Here is a 25869-nt window from a genome sequence, read left to right on the forward strand (position 1 = left end):
CCAACACAGCCTATTACATCCAATTTATGCAATTTTAATTTAGATTTTTGACTGCTGGTGTAATGTAAAGAACATTCGTGCTGGGGCCCAAATGATACTGGATATTTGGGGCCAATATTAATTATATTTGGCTGTAAAAATCTGATGTAAACACATCGCCTGACAGTAGTTACATATTATAAAAAATACATTTATCTTTTCTTGCATGTGCAGTTCGTTGATGCAAATGAATATTCACATTTATCTATTGTAAAACACATACTGTGTTTTAAGTTGGTAATTTGTCAACTAAAATACGATACAAAACTGTTTATATTGGTCAACTTATACGCTGCTAATATACATGGACAAAATCTAATGAGGTGAATTTAAGCGTTTGAATTGTGAGCATCATACAACCCCACAGCAACTGAATATTATTGCCATCAATATTGTTGCAGCACAATGTTTTCACAAACACTGTGCTGCACACAGTGTGGCCTGTCTAACTATTTGTGAATTGTAATTACACCGAGCCTCACTAGTAGACTGCAAGTCTGGTCTTTGTCTGTTGTACTGCATTGATATGGACCTACGGTTGAGTCCAGAATTAACCCTTCATTCATCCTTCCTATTAATGGTGTAGGAGACTGCTGTCTAAAACGGTCAGGGTCTTTTAATTAGGGGGGGGGGGGGAAACTCAATAATTTGCAAAAAAGGTCAATTTACAGGGTCATTTGAAAATAATTAAAAAAAAGATTTACTATGTAGGAATTTCCTGAAAGCGAAATAATATATTACACCGAACACGGGACTCACATTGGTGATATTTTTTAACGGTGTTAATTTAAAAGTCTTAATGTGATCACACAATCCTGCATTATGACACAATGAATGAGAATTAGCATGATGAAAAGACACATTCCATTCATATGGACCATATACATTGGCGAACACACTAACTTCATCTGCCAAATCCCCAAATTAACACCTTTTTGGTGAGAAAGCTCAATTTGGAACACGTCACACCAACACCACAGCTGGCATTCAAGGGTAAAATTAATTACTTCAGATACATGTGCTTCCTCTCAAAGTGGCAGACTTATTTGCATTCAGGAACATTCAGCAGAAGTAATCGATGCACACACAAAATACGGCCACCCAATGACCCCAGTCCCGTCTCAAAGTCCCTCCCCGTCCCCAAAGCCCTGACGGCTCAGTCATGCATGGGGAAACAAACACAGGTAGTGAGAGCAAATCAGACTGCAACAAAACACAGAAACATGAATGGGAAGAATTACAATGATGGGCTGGATGAAGGACAATGGGCCTGGCATTAAACAAACGGCAAATCCCTGGATGGACTGCTGGAGTATGATACAGATTACAGGCACCTAGTCCCTGCCTGGGGAACAGGGGAGAGGGAGAAAAAAGGACACAATATTGCAATCTGACAGCTGACGTCTTCATATAAATGTATGAATTTACATTCCAATTAGAGGAAATTTACATCTTAATCACAGCGAGTAGTGTGTTGGTCCCTCGGTTAGTGTGTTGCTACGGTAATGAGGTGGGATGCTACTGTGCTCTCTCATCCAGACAGTGATCTGTCAGCAGACGACACCCTCCTTGTTATGAGTGAGCTGCGCCCTTAAATGCAACTGCCACCATGATCCAGTAATATTCGTTGAAATCTGTCTTAAATACCAACAAGGTGTGAGCTGCCAACCGGGGATAATGTGCCAAATATGGAGTTTGAAAAACATCAAACATGTCTTAAATACAGTGCAGTGAACCAGGAGTGTCTTTAACTGTCACTCAAGTGACAAGCTTTCAGTACTCTGTGACATTCCAGTTCTAATTTCCATACTAATAATGGGTATATTATCTTTAATGGCTTCACTTTGTTTTATGGCATTTGAAATGGATGCTGAAGCCGTCTGCGGAATTACAAACATATCATGTCATTGGGTCACATGCTGCTCCGGTGCTAACAAATTTAAAGTGAACAGGTACCACAGAAAGATTTGCAAAAGCATCATCGTTCAAACAACGCATACGGTTTTATCTAAGCTCATGTTTAAGGTGCGAGTCTGTCAGAGGGTGCGTGTTCACTTGTGGGGAGCTAGGAGGGCACAGATAGTTGGAGGGGAGACAGTAAAAGGAATGAAAAGGAAAAACTTTTTGTTCCGAGTTTGAAAAGTCAATTTCGGGACACTTGTGGTTTTGTTCAATTAGCCGACAAGTGCTGCTGCTGGTTTGAGGTTTTGGAAGTGAAACAACACAGGCAAGCCTGAGGCCTGGGCACGGTCCTATAAACTCACAACACAGGAATGTACTATTCATATCATTTTGAATGAGTCCTGAGAAGTGAACGTTGGGTGAAAACTTTGGAACTGGTCTGAAACAACCTCCATCCAGCTCTGATTGCTGACGGTGCGATTAGGAGGAGTAGATTGGCTAGTGACACATAGGAGAGCAAATAAATCAGTTTAACACAGCCTTTTACCATCCTCATGCTCGATTTTAATCCAAGGATGTGTGAACAGGCACACACAAACACACACACACACACACACACACACACACACACACACACACACAAAAAGGAGGTAAATGAGGCATAGCTTCTTTATCACTTAACTCATAGCCAGTGAAGCTTCACCTGTTGGAGGCACTGCTCTAATGGCTGATATCTATGGAAGCAGCCTATTACAGGAAACTGACTGTAATTAAGACAATTCATATTACACCAGGCCACTGTGGCCTCTCTGATATGTGGGCTGAAGAGTCATGTATGCTGAACAGGGAAAAGATAGCGTGGCTGCATGGTGGAAAACAAAAAAAATGCTGCATGTCCAGAGTAGGTGTAGAATACCTCCCTAAACACCACATGGAGTGATATGTAGGTGTGTATGGGATTTCACTTAAGCCTGCAGGCTGTTTAGAGATGATGCAGGGAAGCCGTATACAAACACACACACACACACACACACACACACACACATCCTTATACTTATATCTTTGTGAGGACTTTCATTGACGTAATACATTCCCTAGGCCCTCACCCTAAACCTAACCATCTGAACTGACTGCTTGACCCTAACCTTGACCTTAAACCTAACCAGAGCCTTATTCTAACCTCCACCCTAAAACCAAGTCTTGACCTTCAAACAGCCCTTTGAAGATGTGAGGACTGGCTAAAACATCCTCACTTTCCAAAAATGTTCTCACTTGGTTAGTTAATTACGTATTCTCGTCCTCAAGACATAGCAAGTACAAGAACACACACACACACACACACACACACACACACACACACACACACACACACACACACACACTCTTATCTTCCATATTCTAACCTTGCAAATTGATTCCCTCAGCAGTGCTGCTGTGCGGGTATACTTATGTCTGACCAACCAAATAAGATTGCCCATAATATTTGCGTGTGTGTGTGTGTGTGTGTGTGTGTATGTGTGTGTGAGACGGTGGGTGAGAAGAAAACGAGGTTCAGCAGTTAAACATTTGACTGTTGACTTGATTCAAACATTTTAGGACAGGGTACAGCTTATAAGATTCATTTTTTCATTCATTCATTTTTCGGGTAGAAAATGATGTAAAAACAGTGAATAGGGTGCCAAGATGGACTAAGGACTCTTAACGTAGAGAGAGCAAAACTTTAAAATAAATAAATCAATTTTAAAAAAGGGATTCTTGAGCGGGGGCATCTGACAAAAAAACAGAGGGAGAAAGAGACAGGAAGAGGGAGGGCAAGCGAGTTTGAGAAAGGAAAGCACTTCTGCCTGTACACAGAGTGACCTTGCTAACACTTTGCCTACTCTAATATTCACCACTACACATGCTTTTGTGCTCTACTCCTCACCCATCTAAACACGCAAACCCTCCCCTCAATACACACACTTACTCATTAAACAATTTCACTAGCCTGCACAAGCATCAACACTCAGTCCCACACACACACACACACACACACACACACACACACACACACACACACACACTCACACACAAAACGAGAAGTGTGTAATCCATGGAAGAGTGCGAGAAATGTGCTGTACTGATTTAATTATAATTTTGTGCATTACTTCCTTCTTTTCCTTGTGAGACTTTAAGTGTTTTAAGGATGAAGGAAGCTGTTTCCGTCCTATGAGATTTATCTGTAGAGTGACGTTCAACGGGATCTTGCCTCTTTTGTGGTGAGCAAGTTATTTCTGAGATGACTAAATGAAGCAACGCAGTAGTAAAAACATCAAAATTTTCAAATGATTCCAGACACGCAAACAAATTTCTTCAGACTTTTTGAACTTAGCAATAAATTTGTTTGTTTGTCAGGTAAAATAGACGAAAAGGATACAAAAAAAAAACATCATTTGGAGGAAATGGGTAAAAAGAGAAATGTTTTTCAAAGGTACAGTACATCAGGATACACTGTAAGGATAAAAATACACATATCTGCATGCACACATTCATGGGGGATGACAAGGCAAGAGTTAATGATGTCCTCATATATAGAGTGGAAGATCACTCCCCTCTCCAAATATGAAGCCTTTAATAGACGAGAGACTCCACATCCTGGATATTTTCACACCACTGAGTCGCAAGTCATACAGAAGAACAGTGGCAAGAGGATGACGGAGCAAATAGATAAATAGATAAATAAATAAATAAATACAAAACACTGACAGAGACTGTCCTGGATTATTATATCAATGATGAGGGGATCAAACAGAAATAGACTTGATTAGGACTGAATTTGAATCCCTCAAGACTGGACACCAAATATTCCTATCTGAGAAAAAAGGATTCATAAGAATCCTCAGACTAACATATGGAGTAACCTTTGTGGCCTTCCGGGACTTGGGGTGGTGGTGGCGGTGGTAGTGGTGGTGCGGTTATGTGGGGTGGGGTGGGGGGGAGGCTAACGCTCTGAGGACCGTAGGCACGCTAGGGAGAGGTGAGCTGTCACCCCCCATTACGATCACTGCCTGAGCTCAGAAAGGGGGAGGGGAAGGAGGAGAGCAGGCAAAAAAAAATACTGGTTCCTCGCTAACCGCCATCTAGAGCCATCCCCAGGCCCTCAGAACCCTCAGTCTACAACTGCCTCCTGGGAAACACTTGCACGCAAGTCCTCCTCATCCCTGGCTCGCAGTAGGGCATAATGTGTGTGTGTTGGGCTAAGAGGCTGTGTGTGTGTGTGTGTGTGTGTGTGTGTGTGTGTGTGTGTGTGTGTGTGTGTATGTGTAGTTGGGCTGTGTAAGCAGAATGTATAGATTTTGTGCAACAAAAGAACAACTGTGTGTTTTCTTGTTTCAGAGAAAGGAGATAGACTGAAATGTGTTCTGCTGAGGTTAATAGAAGGAAGAGAAGGAGAGCATCTCTCAGCAACTCTTGTTATTAAAGTTTAAAATGAGGCCACAGAAATGGCAGCAGGAGCTCACCGTGAGACTGTCAGTAATTTTCTATAACCAATAACTTCCAGTGCTCACTTGTATACCTCAAGAAGAACTACAAAATGCTCTTCGAGAGTGTAGCGCAGCAATATAATACTAGCATTTTAACCTGTGCACAGGACACATGAAGAAAATATTAGCTAATTATATGCACGACAATGGATAACACAGTGTTATAAGCTAGTCTACAGAAGAAGCTTGCCTCAGATTTGACCTTTTGAGTTTGGGTGAGCACTGCTTAGGCGCTTTCTGTTCCCCAGATCCCACTCCTAACACCCCTGTCACTCATCATCACTCATCATTGTTACGGACAAAAGGAGAGTTTGGTTAAGCCACACACTGGAGGATTCTCCCACCCGGAGCCACCCCCACCTTCACACATTCACATATGTGTGTTAGGTAGTGCACAAGTCACAAATACGCAAAGAATTTTGTTCTACTTTTGCTGAATAAACACAAGAACCCAGACTCACACAAACGCACCCAACTAGGGTCACAAACTTTTCAATAAGGTTCCATCATCTTGTCCTCTAACTTGCCTTTTGAAGTGCAGACTTGTCCTTCGCGTGGCCCTCTGACTCATCTCCAGAGCGTAATTAAAGTCTATTCAGGGCTCTATATGCATCCTAACTATCCTCAATCATCTGGCAGGGTCTTTTCAATAGCCACCTGTGAACTCTGAAGGACAGGGACACTTGCCCTCATAAAATTCATGAGCACCGCTACATTCAGCTGCCAGCTAACACCGCTCAATGGCCAACAGCACTTTAAACAACTCTGTGTTGACTGTTGGGTGAATCCTTTTTAAATACAACCATATTCACAGTGGCAGGGGTTAAGTAGGTCTCGTGATTAGCAGAAACAAATGCCTTTATGGTGCGCTCGGAGATAAAGAGGGAAAAGAGAGGATCAAGAGACCCAATTTGTTTTCATTAGGCAAGGACTTATTCAAGGATTTTGGATGAATTAAGCATTTATTAGAAGTTTATGTCCAAAAGCCTTTGTTTTATATTGTAAACCGCTAAATGAAATAGGCACATGGAGAATAGCCTGTCAGCTCTCATAGCCAACACCATCTCCTCATGCAGGTAAACTGCTGTGGTCTCACTGCAGTGATTGCACATTTTGGCAAAGGTTGCTTCAGTTGCAGAGATCGGTCATCTATACATTTATGACTTCAGCTTGATTCTATCCAGTGCGAATGTGACAGTCCTAGTGGTGTAATACCTTTTATGAAAAGCTAATTGATGCTTTTCTCACTGCCGGGAGACGAGGAGTTGCACCTTTCTGTTTTGTTTTGGGGTTTTTTCCTGCTGTGTCACATTACGAACGCTTTCGACACATCACGAAACAGGATAAACAAACACAGAACGCAGCACGGAGGACAGTGACTGTGCTTCTGTTGTTACGGTTTGACATCTTTTTCTCTGGTCGGTTTTTCAAACTCGCCGACAGGACGGTCACAAATGATCACGTCCACCTGCGTATTACAGGTTTGTTGGCCAGTGGGAAAGAGGCTTAAGTTGATTTCTTTTGATGATCCTTTTTACTCGTCCTATCCTCAGACAGAAAAGGGAACATCTGTCATATAATATCCTGCTTACATTATATTCATAAAAACTAACTGCAGACTGTACCATGAATGTAAGAACACACAAATCTGCTGACTGTCGAGCTAATGACGAGAGAGAAGGAAAGATTTAAACAAATTTGGCAAAAAAAAAAAGAAAGAATAACTAACTCAAAAAGCCTGTGTGTGTTCACAACAGGATAACTAGATGAATATGGAGCAGCGACACACTCCAACACATACACTCCTCCTCCTGACCCCCCAGGACACTGAGCGGTGAGAGTGTGGGAAAGTTATTTTTAGGACCCGAGCAGAGTGCCTTCCTGAGTTTGATGCTCCTGCTCTGGATCAACATTCCACCTTTGAACCACTGTGACCATGGAAGTTTGTACCCATGATGGCGATTTGAAACATCAGCACTGAGGGGATAGTTTCATTCAAAACAACTTCAGCGTCTTAACACTTACACTCAAGACTGAAAGATAGTGGTACCACGGCTAAATACCGCTACTGGATATTTGTCTGTATTGGCCTCTTTAACGTGCAGTGTGATTTACTGCATGAATAGTTTTCTGAATGCTTCAAATGAAACTCTCATCACTATTCATTTACAAAGATGCATATGTATATGAGACTTGACTTTATTAGAGAACACGAGTTCCACTTTTAACAATATTTTAAGACTTACAGAGAGAAAAAAGTGCATGGACCCAAGGCAAAATTAGATATTATTTACTAAAGCCGAGGAAATAACAGTAATAGGATTCAGAGGCCAAAGATCTAGTGAAGACCCAGTTTATAAGACCCACAGGGGCTATGATTCCCCAGTCACTACCATTATGCTAATGGTGAGCCTCTGTACACATGTACACATACCCTATAGTAACACAAGACCCCATGGATGTAGGGCGACTGCTACAGTCTCTTCCTTTCTCTCTCTAATGGGAGCTGAAGACAACTACAGATACTTTAATCAGGACTGAGTCCAGTGTGGCCAGTCTCGTCTGATGGGGGCTGAGTGGTGCATGGACCATGTTAAAGGTTCACTGCTCACTGATGAAACAGCTTCACTTCCAGGGCGAGTTCAGGCAGACCACACTTTTACTCAGTCTGGCAGGAGGAGCAAATATGCCCGGTTTTGTTTTGCTTTAATACTGTCTGTTTGCAAGAAACAGTGTTTCAGCATTGTGTTGATATAATATAGAAGGCAGCACAGTTGGCTAAAAAACCAGATAGTTTTTTTTACTGGGTTTTGACTTGACTACTTCAAACACAACTGCTGCTGTTTTGTCTCCCTGTATGTGTTTGACAGCAGAACAATTCAGCTGAGATTATCATTAGCAAGTATTCTTAGTGATTTCTGAACCTTGACCCAGTCAGGACAAGCGCATCTTCTACATCTACAGTTATGGCCCGAAACTGAACTTCCAGACAGGAAATAGAGTGTACTTGGTGAGAAATTTTTGCAACTGATGCTCTAAACAAGGGTGAAACAAGTGATTATTTTCATTTAACATGACAATTATTTTCATAATTAATCCCTTAGTTGTTAAAATATAGAGAGTATTAGAAATAAATGAATGCCATTTTCCCAGAGCCCTATGTGACACATTTTGTCCATCCAACAGTCCAAAACTCAAACAGCAAATACAGGATACAGAGAACTTCAATTACTTTCAATTGACTAATTAATGAATTGTTGAGGCTCTGCTTTGAATTAATACTATTTCAAATTCAACAAACATCAAAATTAAAGAATTTTGGGCACTTATGCAGCAAATCCAGTTCACTTTACCTACATCACAATAAACTAGCCCAGAAGACATCTGCAGCCCGACACACCCAAGTCAGCACCCGGTCCTAACAAGCTGGGTCTCTTCAAACACACATGCACATTTGCAGAATAGATAAAATCAGTGTTAAATAATAGATGCGCATCTGATGTATGTTGTGAATATTTTTTGTCACTGGCGTCCGATTGCGTGCTACTGACTGGCCTGAACCGAGCTCACTCTCTCTCTCCCTCATACATGCACAAACCATACACATACCTCATTCCAAAATGCGACGGAGGCTGGTGTGCACCAAGACAGGAAGTATAAATTATTCATGGGGAATATTATTTTAAAGGTCTATTCCCATCTGATTGTTAATTCCCGAGGTAAGAGGTAGAAACACAGGCAGATATATAGAACTTTACAATATTTTGCATCGAGCTAATAGGTTCAGGACATCCAGTATTCAGTATTTCTGTTTAGTTTACTCTTAGACTGTGAATAAGCATTGTGATCCACTATTGGAAGTAAATATTGAATGACCCAGTTGAGTTCCTTCTCCATATAAGTTATTTTCAACGGAGGTTTCCCCCTGATCTTTAGTACCAAGCATTATCTGAGACATGGGGATGTAGATATATGACCAGGCATGGGATACAAACAAACAGATACAAAAACAGGCCCTGAGGAGATGGTCTCTGTCTAATTTGTTCTGCATTCAACAATTCTTTCTTTCCCTCTCTTTTTATTTTTCTCTCAATAATATGGTTTGGTGCCTCTGAGGAAAAGCCCTCATTTTAATTAGAGCTGACCTGAGAATCACTTAACTGCTCCTCTCCGCATATGCCTCCCCCCTTTTCTCCAAGCCTTCGCTCTGTTCCTCACATAGGTCCATTAACACCCTTCCCTTGGCACCCACAGGCTTCAACAGGGGGCAGACACAAGCACCGTCTTAAAGACATTTTGAGGACATGCCAAGAAACATTAACCTAATCCACACACCTCCCTAAGACTTGAGTTCAACTTCCTCTCCTCAGCTCCATCATCATCATCTTCAGCTCATTTTCAGCTCCCTTTTTTGCTTCTCCTCCACGCAGCACAAAAATATTCTGTTAGCTAATTCTGAGTTCACATCAGGTAGAGTGTTGGTAAAGTTTATCATGAATGTCGTTAAACAAATCAAGATGCTCCCATGAGAGCTAAGTTGGGGCATGTGAGGGCTTAAAAACACCTCATATTGTCAATACAGTTCTATATCCATTAAGGCTTTCCTTTTTTTTCACCCCGAAGAGGACTTCTGTATTATTTAGCATGGGGAATATCAGAGCTTTCAGTTTCACTGTGGTAATTCAGACTTGCATGGAGTAGTTATGTGTCAAAAATTAGGGCGACTCCTGCATGAAATAAGTAACATGAAATCAGAGCAGGATCTCAGTGTGATCATAGGCCTTAATCACATGCACCAGCCTTACTATAAAGTTCAGTACTTTGTAAAACACTATGAGTGGAGATGAGGGGTGGAGCCGAATCTGGTAGTCATGAGAGCACAAATGTGTTTTTCAGGAATATCTTTATATCCAAAAATTCTAAAAATCTCTTTGATTTGGGGGAATAACATGTAAAACAGCCAGTATCCTACACTGATGAGGCAGGAGGACGATGGGATGGTGGACGTGGGAGGGAGCATAAATTAAAAAAGAGGCAATTATAAGTGATTTACTGAGTAATTATTTTTAATTATTATTATTATTATTTAGATGTCTTTTGTTTTGCTGTTCAACTTGCAATATATGAAAAAGAAAAAAGCAGCGGGGGGGGGGGGGTTAGCCTGATTTATATCAACTCTGGCCAGCAGTGTTAGTTACTAGGTTGTTCACTTCTGTGTTACTCAGTCAGCCTGTGGCAGATACAGTATCACGCTGGAGAGAAAGTAATATTTGTTTGTAGCCAAGCTTGTTCAGATCAGGTTGATGTTGCTCTGCAATTAACCGATATTGTTAGCAGTGTAAAGGAAGTTGCGGCAGAGAGAGAGAGAGAGAGAGAGAGAGAGAGAGAGAGAGAGAGAGAGAGAGAGACATGCACAGTGCACAATCACATATAGTTAAACTGTCCCAGTATCACCCAACTCCTCAAGAGTCAGCATGTTAAACACAACACCACATCATGTCTATGCAAGCAGCTTCAGAGTTGAAGTTTGAGTTGATTGGAAACTCAGTTTTCGCATTAACAAGATATTACTGTCATGGTATAAAAGTTAGATATGTAATGAACCCTAAAAACATGTACTATTATCACATTATAGCCCTCATATTCAATACAATCATGTGCTAAAAACAAATGAAATTAACAATGTTAATTTGCAAGTGTATTGAAAATGACTCAAGATTTTTATACCTATTTCCACATGAATTTGAATACAAATATGTTTGCTGCCTCAGCAGCAGCCTCTCCGCACATCCCTCACACAGCCTGTCAGTGAAGCAGACACCTCCAAACAGCCCCTAACGCAAGACTGATTTGACACAAATCCCGGTCTTATACTGTATTTGACCCTGTGACCTCCCTCTGGCACCCCAGTACCCAACAGGCACATTGCCTGTCAGTTTAAAGGGTCAAACAAAGGTAAGAGAGAATGTAACTGCATACCATCAGCATTCTTCAGAGCTTCGTCCTCAAAGCATCTTGCATTGTGAAACTAGTGACAGAGCCTATGTCGGCCTAAGTTCTCACACATGCAGCATGCGTGCGTGAGGAGATGTCTGTCACACTGGTGCGTGAGTACGTTTCTCAATAAGTATGCGGTTGTGCTGCCACATGAATGTCAATATTTTTAGGTGTGAGTGCGAGCAATGTTTGTGTATGTGTCTATAAGTATGTGTTAATCTTGTCTAAACACCTAACACTCCTCTACCTGCTCAGACAGGGCCATGGGTTAATTCTGGCTTCGGGCTTCATGGCTAATAATTGCTCATCAACCGCAGCTTGAACTCTGTAAAACGACAGCCGTTACCATGGAAACCTTATCACGGAACCAACAGGACCTCAATGATTGCACCGAGTATCGGGCGGAGGCTACGAAGCTATCAATCAACAAAAAATGAATCATTACAAGTGGCTAAACACGAGAATATGTCTTTATTGACAAAACGTACATCCTGTATGCTGGCAAGCAAATACTTCTCCAAGTTCTTGAGGTGATAGGTAAAGAGGCGTGAGTCAAACAGCAGCTAAGAAATTAGTCACTAGCATGACTCCGCGCGCAGCTGATGACATGTAGCTGCCTGGCCAAGGTGGTGAGGAGTCAGTGATGTCAATCAGATGTCATTCATCACCACTGCATTAACAATGAATCCAGATTACGATTTAAAGTATAGAAGGTGTTCTGAATTAAATGGAGCAGGAGAGTTGCTCTAGAATGATGGACACACAGACAAATAGATGAAGCTCAGTAAGAAAATGCTGCATTATGTGGCCCCAGGCAGAGAAGTCCTGCAGCTTGAGTAAATGAGGTGATTAGCAGGGATGGTGTGGGCTGTCACATGTCAGACACTGGGCTAAAAATCCTATCTCATTTGTCAATCAGCAGCCCACCGAGGCAGCAGACCAACAGGTCAAACACAGTATAGACTGAACCCTCGTAGCTGGAGCTCGGTGGTGCCACGCACGATCTTGTACGCAGGTATATTGATCTAAACCTCTGCAACAGAGGACACAGGGCCAATGTGAACTCATACCTTTGTGACATCTCTATCTCAAGTGATGTACAAAATAATGACACCCAATCAAACACCAAATGCGTATTGCAATGACGAATGTGTGTTTTGATTGATTTGCCGCATGACTGGTGATGATCTCTGGGAAATTCCCTGACACATGATGCGTCATGGCCAAGGATTGTGATTGACATTTCATATTATATTCTCTTATGTCAACAACTGCAGCCTTTACCTGTTTTTTTTTTATCTTTCTGAATATCAATCTGATATATTTTATAAGTCATCATATCATGGTGGCCATTCTATAAAAACAACTCCAATAAAGATGGGTTTTTTTTGGGGGGGGGGGGGCAGAGATAAAGTGTGGTCTTAACAATGTACTGCTGGGATGTATACTCTAGGCCCCACAGAGCTACAGGGATGCACCAGGCCTCCTGCCCCTCCCACCCCCCCGACCAATGCAGAGGCCTAATTAAAAGGCCATTGAGGATAACCACCTTGACTTTTACAGACCTTATAAATCTACACCGGAGTGGCCTATTCAGGGGCTCCGAGAAAGGAGGGGGAGAGGGCCAATGCAGACAGGAGAAAGGATACGATGAATGGTAAAGGCTGGCAGAAAATGGGGAAGGGTTGACTGTAGGATACAGGGAAGTTTTAGAGAGGGAGGGGGGGCATTCCTCTCCTCCCCCTCACCTCCTGGCTGAGACAATAGGTCTCACTAAGAGCCCAGTACCAGAGGGTGTGATAAGGTAATGATAATGTAATGAGGACCAATCATGGGCCTGAGCTAAGAGGAGGGCCCCTTAATTTGTCTCTAGAGTGGTAGTTCAGTGACAGATTGATTACTCTGAGTGAGAGGGATGACGTGACACAAGCAAAATGGATGCATCTCTGACAGGAAGAGAAAGAGAGAGAGAGGATGAGAAATCATAAATCAAAATGAATGGGAAAATGAAAAGGCCATACAATCCTGTGTGGTGTATTTTGTCTGTGCCTCAAAATGGTCAAGCAAAAACAAATCTTTTTTACGACAATGAAAAATGGAAAGTCGAATTAATTCTGACAACAAAAAGACATGTACCAATAATGTTTCATCTTTTAACTCTAGTTCTTCATTGTGGGACTTTGGACATTAGGGAGAAAACCTGATATGACACCAATGAAATTTCGCAGGTTTGCTCATTTTTCTTGATTCTATTCAGAAGCACTGCAAAAATAAGCATGCAATGTAATTTGTTATTTTTATTTCTATATGAACTTGGAACCGCTTCTCCAATGGGACCAGGTTTTCAAGTCCAGATGTCACTGGACTTCCCAGTTAAAAGTTTTTTCTGCTGACAGGTCAGTGTTGTTGCCGGCTGAGTACTGAATATACAGGGACCTGGACAAACTGAGCAGAGCTTCAGATATTTCCTTTTCCTTAAAATGCTTTAAATATTTAAAATCATCAGCCAAATATAAATTCTTCGTTAATCCTAAAACTGTCACAGGTACTTTTCCATTGCATATTCATCAATACAGATGGCAATCTGTCTCACACTTCTGCATGTCTACGTTATGCTGGGTAAGTGTGGCAGCAACAGTGTATGATCAATAGCTTCACCTTTTATTTTGTCACCCAATAGCAGACAAAAGCAAACACCAGTTGGCAGAGCCTGGCTGATGTGAGAGACTCCTCATTATCATCTGCCATTATTATCCAAGATGAATGCTGTGGTAACAAATGTAAAGTGCAAACCAATGTGGCTTTCTTAATAAATAATGACTTTGCATATAAATTAAGCCTTTGTTTTAGGTTCATGAATACATGGCAATTGGGGTTAAGATACACTGGAAGAATACAATTTGGGCTGAAAAAAAAAAAAAAAAAAATCCACAAGAGAGGCGGTACTAAAAATACAAGACTGAGCCGTTTCGTTAAGTTTATATATATATATATATATATATATATATATATATATATATATATATACACACACACATATACACACACACACACATATATGTATGTGCCAGAATACAAATGTTCTTGCTGTAATTGTAGAGGCCAAAATATCACAGTACATTTGCATTATAACAATAATTATTCTACTTTCCTTTACTATATGATCCAGTTATTTCTTGGATTGAATCAAACTGACGAATGAGCTGTATCATGCTGTACTCTATACATCCTTGACATTAAAAAAAAAAAAAAAAAAAGGTTCCAAATTTAAAGGTTAAAATTAATTAATGGAAATTATGTAAACTGCAACTAAGCTCACTGTGATTCTTTCCTTCTCGGGGTATTGATGGTCAAAGACCCAAATAATCCTCACACTGCTCTTCCCCCTGTACTCAGATTGTTTTCCACAGTGATATCGTTCCCTTTAATCGGTTCAAGAATTTAAGGGAATCATCTAAATGAAGACGTTCTGGAGTACAAGAACTCCAAGTGTTTCCAGGTGAGTGTTCATAGTGAGAGGGAATAATATCTGTACCTAAGTATTAACTACACATTTGGATTTCGTTTGAGCATCTCACACCATCCGCCCACTTGAACACCAGAATAATATGACAGCACAACCAAACTGAAGCTGACCTGTGAATGGCGAATGTTAGCATGGCAAGAGCTAACAAGACAAGGAGCTTGGATCTGCTTGTGTCTATGTTTTACTGGTTAACGTGGTGGAATGAGAATTGGTGTGTTGTGTTTACCTGGCTATGAAAAAGACAGTGATGAAAATGGTTAGCTGTTACAGTCAGAATGTGTCATCACCAGTAAATCTAGTGACTTGACAATATACCTCAATACTGAACTGTTTCCTCTTGAGCTTGAAGGCCAGGTCTTTATGGTCTGGAAGTTGACTCGCCAAACAGTTCAGGTGAGGAACCTGGCGCACATGTAGCAACCCTGTGGGGAATAAAGAGAGCTGATAAAAGATGGAAGGGGCTCCATCATAATAATAATAAAGGAGGACATTTCTTTCCTGTCATGACATTATACTCTCCAACTCCAATGCAATCCCAGGGTGTGCTTTCTTATGCAAGTGTAAAATCCTGCTAGAAGCGTCTTACTGAGAATGTCTTAGGAGCACAAGACATTCTGTTGGGAAATCATATTTCTCCAACAAATTTAATTAATTCAGGATTCATTTGTTAATGACTTTAATAATCATTTTTTGTTTGTATTTCGACAACACCATTGAGAGCATTTATCCTAATGCGCTGTCTCATTACAGAGTTCAAGCTAGAAAATGTTGGGTTACATTTGTCATATTTACTGCACTGAATAACTGCAATGCTGAGATTAGCTCCGACCCCAGAAGGAGATGGAGTGAAAATGTGTTTGAGGGGACGCATACAAGGAATCGTGATGCTATCAAGTTGACCAGTCACAGCTCCTTCAGCCTGTGTTGGTACTTAGGGCAGATACATTTATGGGCAAGTGCACATCATGCTGCGGTGTGGTAGGGTATCCAGCTGCACTGTAAAATATGGCAACTCCATTATACTGTATGAAATTGTTCAAGACATTGAATTCAAGTCTTCAAGTATGTTTTCAAAAGTTTAACTATCAACTTTCTTGACAAATTATGAGCCCTGTCCTGATGGTCAACATAAATTTAGCTGAGGTTTAAAAAGGAGGTGGGCAGGGTAAGTGGTGATGCCAAGTACCCTAACCCTAGGAAACTGTCAGACTTACAATTAGAAACAAAAGAAAGGAGAAATGATTCATGAAGATTAATTATCTCGACTTTAAATGTCAATCAGCATGGATATAGTTGAAGTTACCTTAAGTTGAAATTGTGAGTCTAAATAGTTGTTTGACAAGATAGATTAAGTTTTTAATGAATGGATAAAATAGTAAAATAGTTATTTTAACTTAGAGTACCAAGTTTAAGCAAGAAACGGCCTTTAGTTTAAGAACTCGTATCATTTTACTTTTTAATTTGAAATGAAGCTTCTCACATTTTGTGAGAGAGCAGGTGAAGAGCAGAAATACAACTAAAGCTTTGATGTGTCAAATCTAGGAGAATCTATTCCTGTGAAGACCTTCCCTCGTTTGGTGTTTCGATGATGTGGTGGAGGCCGCAGACTAACATGCTGGTCTAACTCTCCCAGAGGTGTCCAACTGGGTTGAGCTCTGGTGACTGCAAAGGCCACAGCATATGACTCCCATAATGTTCACAGTCATCAGAGGTCTCTCTGTTCTGCATGGAAAACATCTACGTTTGTTCTCTCTACACTCATGCACTCTGGTATCTTTTCTGTATCAAGACGACCACAGAAATGAATCTCTATCATATGTGCACACATTTTCTACCTCATCTTCGCTGCTCTCTTCTTTCTTGCCTACATGAATGTAAAATGTGGAATTACAGTTAAAAAAAAAAAAAAAAGATGACCAAATTATTCCTATAATCCACCTTCAGAGCAAAAACAAAAATTGACATAGAAGTTAAACTTAGGCAAAAGAATGAGAAGTACCTCTGCTTTGTCATTTCCTTGACCACAGAGCTGCATTTTCATAAAACTGTAACAGTACTGTAGAAGTGGGGTGGTATAAATGAGCGTGGGAGAGAAAAGGAGAGATCAAGGGAGTAATGGAGAAAGGGACACAGACAGAGAAAGTGGGGGATGGTGGGTTCTCTCCTCTGTGCACTTGGGTGAGTTCCCCTTGCCTGATTTGCAGTGACAGGCTTCCCAGCATGCTTTGAGCAGCCCTGAACTGCTGCCGCAAACACGCACATGCGCACGCACCCTCACACTCGTACCAGATGCGTTTGCACTCATGAACACACATCCAAACAATCACAAATGTAAACGCAATTCATAACCCGCCCAGAATTATTCTTGCTGGTTTAACAGGGAGGTATTATATTTTTGAACAAGGCATTCCAATATTAACTGCGAGAACATTTTTGGGAGATAAAATCATTTTTTAAGATGATGTGATATGATACAAATATGCTAAATGGCTTAACATGACATCTGTCTTTACACTGCAGAGGACTGCGTCCACTATAGGATGTCGTCTCTAAATAAATCATGATGTTGGATGAAACCAAAATCTGCCATTTAATGTTTTTACTCCTCAGCCCTTCATCTGTCACAACCGGGGCTGTCTAACCCGAGGGGGGGGGGGGTGAGAGGAAAAGCGCAAGAGTGAGTAGGAGAGTTCGAGAGGCATGGCTAAAAATACCTCACTCGCTTAAACTGACCTTTATGCGTGGAGAGTGTGATAGAATGATGGAAAAGAGGGACGCAAGCAGGAGAAAGAGGGAATGGTGAAACCTTAACGCAAAAGTGATGGGGAGGAACCAGGACAGACCAACTCCAGACCCCTCCCATCCTTTTTCTTCATCTCCATCGTCCCTTACCAATGTCGTCCTCCCCAACTGAAGGGGAGAATAACTTGCCCTCCATTTATTAGCAGGGCATGCTGGCCATGGAGACATTGACCGAGGGATAGAGAGATAGATGCAGAGAGGAAGAGAGAGTGATGGTGAGAATATCGATTCCCCAGCGTTGGTCTGCTCTGCTCCAGAGCCTCAGGGGTATGGGACTGGCGATGGAGAGGGGGCGAGGCGAGAGGGAGAGAGGCTCTGCTGGAGGGGGGAAGGCAGGGATGGAGGGGGTGAGGGTGCGAGGAGGAGGGGTACAGCGTGGCAGCTGAATCCCCCCCGGCCTGTCTACTGAGGAGCACGTCTGATTGAGCAGCAGCACACTAACGCGCACTGACAGCCTGGCCTGCAAGGGGGCTGCCCTGCCTCCATCCACAGCCCAGCCACAGCCTTAATGCACTGCCTGTGTCTATGTGTGTGTATTGGATGGAAAAGAGACAGAAAGATAAGAGTGAGTGTGAGTGTGAGTGTGTGTGTGTGTGTGTGTGTGTGTGTGTGTGTGTGTTCTTACCATGGTAATCTTTGTAGAGTGGGTTGGTCTCTCTCTCAGAGCCTTTGAATGATTCCAGGGCTATGGCATTGTCACACAGCCGGGTTATGCTGCCCATTAGAGATCTGTTCTGTAGGATTGAGAGAGAGAGAGAGAAAGAGAGAGGAGAGAGAGAGACAGACAGAGAGAGAGAGAGAGACAGAGAGAGAGAGTGATTGAGCAAAACATGAGCAGGTAATTAAAAGCCTCCTGACGGGCCATCAGTGTTGCAATTAAATTAGGTCATCATTCCCGTGGCCAGGTCAGCCCTGCCCAAAGCTTAGGTAAGGGTGATGAGGCACAGAGTGCACTGATAAGGGTTACTCAGGTGATGCTGGGGCAGACACATGGACAAACACCTTAAGAACTTTCAGAACTAAGGACAAATGTAGCAATTGGAGAAGTCAATAAGCAAGGGACTGGAGTTAATTTACTTCATCAAACAACATTTTAATGAAAAGGGGATAGAAGCTGTTGCACTCTCAAACCTGCACACAGCAGGGATAGACAGAGGGAGAAATCAGGTCTGATGAGGAGAGCTCCACCTACTGGTGAGGTCAGTGACATGACCAGAGAGAGGACCAAACTGGGGTGAATACAGTAGGTAAGGAAAGTGAAGGAGAAATATACAAATGGTGGAGGTGGAGGATAACAGGAGTGGAGCAGAGAGAGAGAGAGAGAGAGAGAGACAGAGAGAGAGAGAGAGACAGAGAGAGGGACAGTGGGATGGAGGGAGAGAGGGAGTCCTGCATTATTAATCCCTTTGCCTCTTGAATCATTCAAATCTTTCTCTCTGTGTTGGCTGCCACCGCCTAATGCAGTTTTCATGCCTTCATGTCTTTTCTCCACTCTTTCTTCTGCCTTTTCCTTTTTGTCCTACTTTTAAAGAATGCATATCCTACCAGTCAGGACTGCCAGCACTTACAGGGTATCTAAGGTTACGCACATGAACCAATTAAAGCCAAGGGAAGAGTTTGGCTATCACAAATTATTCAAAACACTAATGGTACACTGTGGCCAATGATGGTTAACTGAAATGTAATCTGTGTGAGGCTGTCTAGTTCATAATGACTCTTCTTTGCTTACCTAAAGACAAAGATGAGACTTCTTGGCAAAGACTGAAAAGTTTCAAAGTCAGACGAAGCCAAAATGTCAACACAGAGCTGCTCAGTACAGCAGCAGAGCAGGACGAGGTCAAGGAGACATGTATAAACTCGCGAGCTAAAAAGAAAACACTCAACTGATCAGAATTTTAAGTCTGAGATATAATGGATGTAGTGATCTAACAAGCAGACTCAATTAAATTCTACGGTCATCAGATGATCACATCATAGGGAGGGGCCAGCATTCATCTTACTCAACCACATCCTTTCTAGTCTTAGAAAGCTTCGTCACTTCACGCAGTCAGATAATGATTGAACCCAAACTATGACACACAAAATTGTGTCATTTCATGTGCGAATGGCCAAAGATTATCCAGCAGATGCAGATTTCTGTCACACTGACAAAACCTTTCTGACATATATCGCATCACATGTTTATGTCTTAGTGTTGTCGACCTTCTGTCACAGATTGATTCTGACAATCTTATGTCTTGTCAGAGCCCTTTGAGAAGAAATTAAATTACTGCTCATGACTGTGGCTAGAAAAGGAAGCATGAGTGCTTCAGAATTATGAAAACATTTAAAAACCGATGTAATTGTCCATGAGGAGTGAGACAGTCCACACATTTGTGTCTACAGGCATCTACGTTCAAGAAATGTGGTATTTTTTTTATAACCAATGCATATTTGAAACCTTTGGATCAACAAAAGTCAGAATCTTCCCCCTGCAAACCTTTGACAGAGGGTTGGGTGTTGTCCTCTCCTACCTCCATACACCTCCCCAACCACAGATATCATGACCTCTGGTATCATCAAACTTCAATGGCAGACAGGTGAACAAAGACAGCTGGATTGAATGAAAGATACGTTCTGTAAGCTAACAACTCAGACAAATATTTATTTTGACATACCTAAGTAAATCACACTTGTTTACAAGCAGTATTGACACACAGTTTTCCAGTATAGTTTGCTCAGTAAGTACAGCTTAGTGAAGGGAAAAAGGGAAACAATTGTATGTTTTATTTCTTTTCTGCTGCTGTACTACGACTTCAAAACCAAAGTACTTACTGTTAGTGTGTGTTGTGTTACACCCCTCATGTCCTGTCGATCCAATTTAACAGAGTCAAAAATAGAGACTACAGCTGGAAATGAACAAATAAACTTAAAAACAAGTAAAATAATTTCTTTTAATAAGTAGTTAATCTCTTGTTTTTAGGATTATAACATAATTCATACCAGAAATTTCTGTATTTCACAAATGACTGTTGAAATATTAAGAGAAAGATTGACATGGAGGGAATAAATACAAACAAAAGATTAATTGAACATTGATGACCTCTGCCTTGCTAGAGTAGTAACAACTCTGAGGTGCAAACCTGACAAAATATACTCTCCTAAAAAAAAAAGTAATGCAGTATAATGCAGCAGTCCTACACTATGGTATTCACAATTATGTTGTCAAAATGTATTAATTTAGATGAGATGGACAAAATATTAGGGAAGCATCTCAGAATGTCCTGGAAGAAGTCAACAGCTCCACAAGTTACTGTACGGCCTCCAAGATGATAATTCAAATACTTCTCTAAAACAGTTTAAAAAACAAAATTAACATGATAATCACACTAAATAGGGGATTTACTGCATGGTTGTTGTTTTATACTTCATTTTATCCTGGTGTAAGCAATAAATCAGCAAGGGAGCATATACGCATAGGTCAGAGCCCCACAGAGTCTGAGATCCAGGTGAGGTGTATTTTAGGGAAAACTGTGTATTTGTTTGTTTACTAGTGGGAAAGGGCGTGGTCGTGCGAGATAGTATAATGGAGGAGGACCGGGCCAGGACAAGGCTAATTAATGTTTCAGATGGACTGTGGCACTGGGCTGCCGTGAGGAAGCTTTCAGTGAGTTGCTTAGCTTCCCTAGCTGCTCAATAATGGATAGTGAGTCCAGTGCGGTCTCGGTCAGCTAGCCCTCTGCTACTAGTCTAGACAGTCTTCCAAGGGCCACACTGTGTTAACTAAGCTAGCTATCTAAGCAGAGGCAAAAACATGCTCCACAAACACTATTTCCGTTAAGCTAAAGAGCAGCTTTCACACTCAAGTTGATCAAATATAAACAGCAATATTGTCAAATCAGATTTGGGATGTTAAATTAATCACAGGATAATTTAATTGATGCCCATCTTAACAGCCTTCCATCGCCTCAGTGTTGGCATAGTCACTCAACACCTGATTCAATCCAAAATTTCCCCCTCTCTTCTTTTTCCCTGCCCATTCACTTCTCTCCCCAGGGTGGAAAAGAGGGTGGAGACAGATTAAGGAGCCCAGGCCAGAGAGGGACAGTAGGACCGCTCCCACCACAGCTGACATCTGCTGGTTAGCCACTCCACCTTTCTTGACTAGGCCAAGGCCGCAGTACACTGAGCTTCTAGGCCTGGAGCCAGAGCTTGTTGTGACAACACAGCTGTTCTGAAAGTTAAGTATCTTTCTGAAAAGAGATCACAAAAAGTGCAGCTTCCATGTTCAAGGAACTTTAAAAAGAAGGGAGTCTAAATCTTGGGCAAGAAAAATGTTTTGGTAAAAAGTCTCAGATGGCTTTTCTGGTGAGTGTGCCTCCATGGTCGCCTGTCTGGGGGAGGGCTGTGGTTTGCCATATGCCTCAGCAGATGACTCCACCTTCACACTGAGAGGCCAGACTGGACACAGACGCATGCTCTCGGACTCATAGCCCCCCCAAACACACACTCACTCAGGGACACACACAACTACCCAGAGGGATATTTGTAAAAGAATAAAAAGTATACACAAGCACACACTCCCATTGTGTCAATCTTCATGTAATTAAAGCCCAAACAAACAAACATAGATTTAGAAGCCTTTGAAAGAAGTGTGCACTGGAAAGGGTCTGTTGGGGGAGTGATGTGTGGAGGAAGAGGCCACTCGCAGGCCTGAGCCATACCAGGGCAACACTGGACCACAGAGCGGAGGCCCCAATACAAAAGACCCGATTATAAACAAGACAAGGCAAACATACATGAGCGAATTATCAACATGCATGACACAAAATCAGAACTGTCCATTATGATTACATGAAAACAATTCAGATTTCTAACTTTGCGCGGAGATCAATTTATGGTACATTAAGTGTGTAGAATGTAACAGAATCCCCATTATAAAGGAGCCGCTGTACTATATCAAGGAAGCCCCTGAAAAAGTTTGACTGTGTTTAATGTCAACCAACATAAACCGATGCGTTATTCTGCATTACACTTGTGTATTGAGCCAATGTGTTCACCATCATCTTACCTGGATGAGATGTGAAGGCACAGTAACTACAGCAACTGCTAGTGATGACCTTAGCAAAGCTCGCAGTCCATAGAGAAACGTAGGGAGGGCGGGGCTGTGTCTTGGGTTGTCATGGCAACACAGGTCATCGCCCCACAGGGCTGAGCCAAGAGAGTGAAGCCCAATGCGCAGGATGTTACGGGATTTTAACTGCAGCGAGGAAAATAAGCAAAGCACTAAAATTAGGTGAAAAAAAGCACATTCATATCATTCATACATTTTTATTTGATTTAGAATTCATAAAGTGCATGTGAACATTAACAAATTACTGTTATTTAATCATTTATGAAAATGTGTTGCTGTATTGGATAATCTTCCCAAACTCCATAAGAGACTGGACAGTCGGCTCACCAGCACAGACAATCGCAATACAGTGCCCAAACGTGACTGGACACAACTGCCCAATCACAGAGGCCATCTGACATACGCACAATGGACCTGTCAGACAGGCTTCCAATATGGCCGCCACCCAGAAACCCCAGCACATTCTTGGCACCACAGCGATGCTCTGCAGCCAAGGGGGCCTGGGTAAGGGTGGAGTGACTTCCCTTGAAACACCCCACCCCACAACAAGAGATCAACGGTAACCCACTCTCAGTAAGACAGAGGAAAAGTGGCCAAATAGTGGTAGGATATATATCACTGAAACACAGAGAATGGAGCAGCCTGTCCAAAACTGTGAGAGGGTTTTAACCTTTAGTACAATTGTCTTTTATTTGAGGTTTCTTCGAGATGTCTCCTGATTACTGAGGTGAGAGCCAAGAGTGATTAACAAAGCTTTGGCTTAAAATCTGCCCACTTTTCCCTTTCTCCAACCTGGTCTCTGCTTGCCCACGTTTACCCTCCCCCTCTATTATGTCAACCCTCCCAAAATCTGCTGCACCCCACTCTCCATCACTTCCTCTTCTAACAGTATGACCTAAGCTTCGTTTGGATCTGGATCAGAATCACAGGCATCTAAGAAAAATAAACATCATTGTTTCTAAGAGTTTTTCCCATTTTGCTCATAGTTTCCCGAGGGAGGGCTCTCACACTGGACTCCACGCTCATCCTACTCCACACATCTGCACTTCATCTCTACTACACTTAAGTACAAGTGTTGTGAGTGTGCTTTTGTCATTATTAGATGTGCCCTCTCTTTTTGTTACCCGTTTTTGCAAACACAGGTCTTCGGGGCTACAGAATTAGAATCTATTTCAGTGACTGGAGCCCAGCAGGGGGGAACTATGGCAACACGACTGTTGCTGTGGCAACATCAGGAGAAGAGGCCAAACTTAACTCCTATAGTTTAGCCTATAGACAAATCAGGGAACAGTGCCAGTAGAGTCCAGCCAAGGACAAGAGGCCAACCTTAAAGACCAAAATCAGCCTGGGACCAAAACCTAATTACCAGTCAGACTCAGGGCCACCCCTGTCCCACTCTAAAAAATATATATACAGTAAGATTCATACTGCATCAAATCTGTTATTAACATTATTTTATACACATGAGCATCCAGTTAACAGCCCATTATGGCCAATCAAACAAGTACACAAACACACAGACTGTCACCCATATTGGGTAGGCTTGTGCCAGTCCCCATTTCACTCTGTGCCGGTCTGCATTCCAGGACAGTGCCAAGAGCATGTAAGGCAGACACACTGCTTTAATGATGTCAGCAGTTAATCTGACGTGTGAGTGACAGCGCTAAGGGAGAGAGGATGGGGGGTACAGGAGGTAAATCCTCCGTACGTGACAGGGGAAGAGCTGGCTCCAGGTGATAAGCGAGGGGGTCCCACATACAACCCCGATATATTTGCCTTTTATCCCTATAAATATAAACTATATGCATGAATGCGAAGGTGAGGGTAGACAGACAGGACCATGCATGTTTCTGGCGTTCTATAGAGGATTGATGATTATTAAAAAGATGCGCGTCAGAAGTAAGACACTCGCAGCTGGGACACACAGGTGCAATCACCGGTGAGAGAGCGTGAGAGAGAGAGAGAACAGACTCAAATAAAGTGGCTGAATGTGACAATAGAGCTTCATGTCACTGAACTTTTTAGTTCATCCTCAAGTCCCAGTGTAGTTTTTTTTTTGTTGCCATATTTCAAGAATTTCCTTCTTGGCATTTCAGAGACACTGCATTTATGAGAGTTGACAGTGATCTTGACCTTTGACCTTCAACCACCAAAACCTTTACAGCTCGTCCTTGAGTCCCAGTGGACGTTTGTGCCAAATCTGAAGAAATTCCCTCAAGGCATTCTTGAGATATGACATTAATAAAAATAAGTTGGACAAAAAAATATTACACCTCTGGCCCACAGCTGTCGCCAGGATGGTGGTGTAAAAATAGATGCAATTTTTGTCTTCTTGAAAGATATTTGGTTAACTGGTAGAACCTGGTATTGATTTTCCACGCTCAGCTGTCTGGCTGTAACAAATGACTGAAGTCGGCCTCAGAATGGGTGCTGAATGTGTTGGTTTGTATAAAAATTATTTGACAATGACTGCAGATACTACGAATCTCAAACGTGTCGTCATCGCAACTCAAAGCTGCCGTTCATCTGTGGGTCTTACCGTGGGTCCCGCCACCTCAAAGCCCTCCCTGTGTATGACCTCTTCAACAGACTTCAGCAATGCAGAGTAGGGCTCAAGCATGGGACTGGAAATAAGACAAAATGAAAGAGAAAGTGGACATAGTAGAGGAGACAACCAGAAAGAGAGAGAGAAAGAGACACGCACAAACGTGTTACATTAAATGTGTAAACTGTAACAATCTATTTAGATAAAACTGGGCCAAGCCTATCACCACAGCAGCTTAATCCTCTATGACTGCAGCATGTTCATCCTGACTGTGCTTTTCTGGAGCCACTGAAGCAGACAGATGATCCATATCAAGAGATCCAATTAATTTATTTGGTTGATTGAATTACAACATGACTGGTTCTCTGTCAGCTCCCTGAGGATCTGATTGTGCCGAGACACACAGACAGACAGACGGACA

At 42.0% G+C, this 25869-nt stretch overlaps 1 protein-coding gene across 3 annotated transcripts in view; it reads right to left on the minus strand.

The window, feature by feature from the left end:
• elp4 (elongator acetyltransferase complex subunit 4) overlaps positions 1-25869 on the minus strand; it is a 56238-nt gene that overhangs the window by 18059 nt on the left and 12310 nt on the right. For 2 of the 3 annotated variants that reach the window (XM_086185635.1, XM_086185616.1), the window contains exons 6-9: positions 25443-25527; positions 22841-23029; positions 18416-18524; positions 15304-15410 (exon numbers count right to left, since the gene is read on the minus strand). In XM_086185635.1, coding sequence (XP_086041761.1) covers positions 15304-15410; positions 18416-18524; positions 22841-23029; positions 25443-25527 — 490 coding nt within the window. Of the gene's footprint in view, positions 1-1191; positions 1385-15303; positions 15411-18415; positions 18525-22840; positions 23030-25442; positions 25528-25869 lie in introns of those variants that run through there. The other variant, XM_086185625.1, reaches the window with a different exon arrangement.

This window comes from Aulostomus chinensis, chromosome 2 (genome assembly GCF_037954235.1).
Source record: "Aulostomus chinensis isolate RoL2024-O1b breed Wild chromosome 2, RoL_Achi_v1.0, whole genome shotgun sequence".
NCBI classification, from domain to species: Eukaryota; Metazoa; Chordata; class Actinopteri; order Syngnathiformes; family Aulostomidae; genus Aulostomus; species Aulostomus chinensis.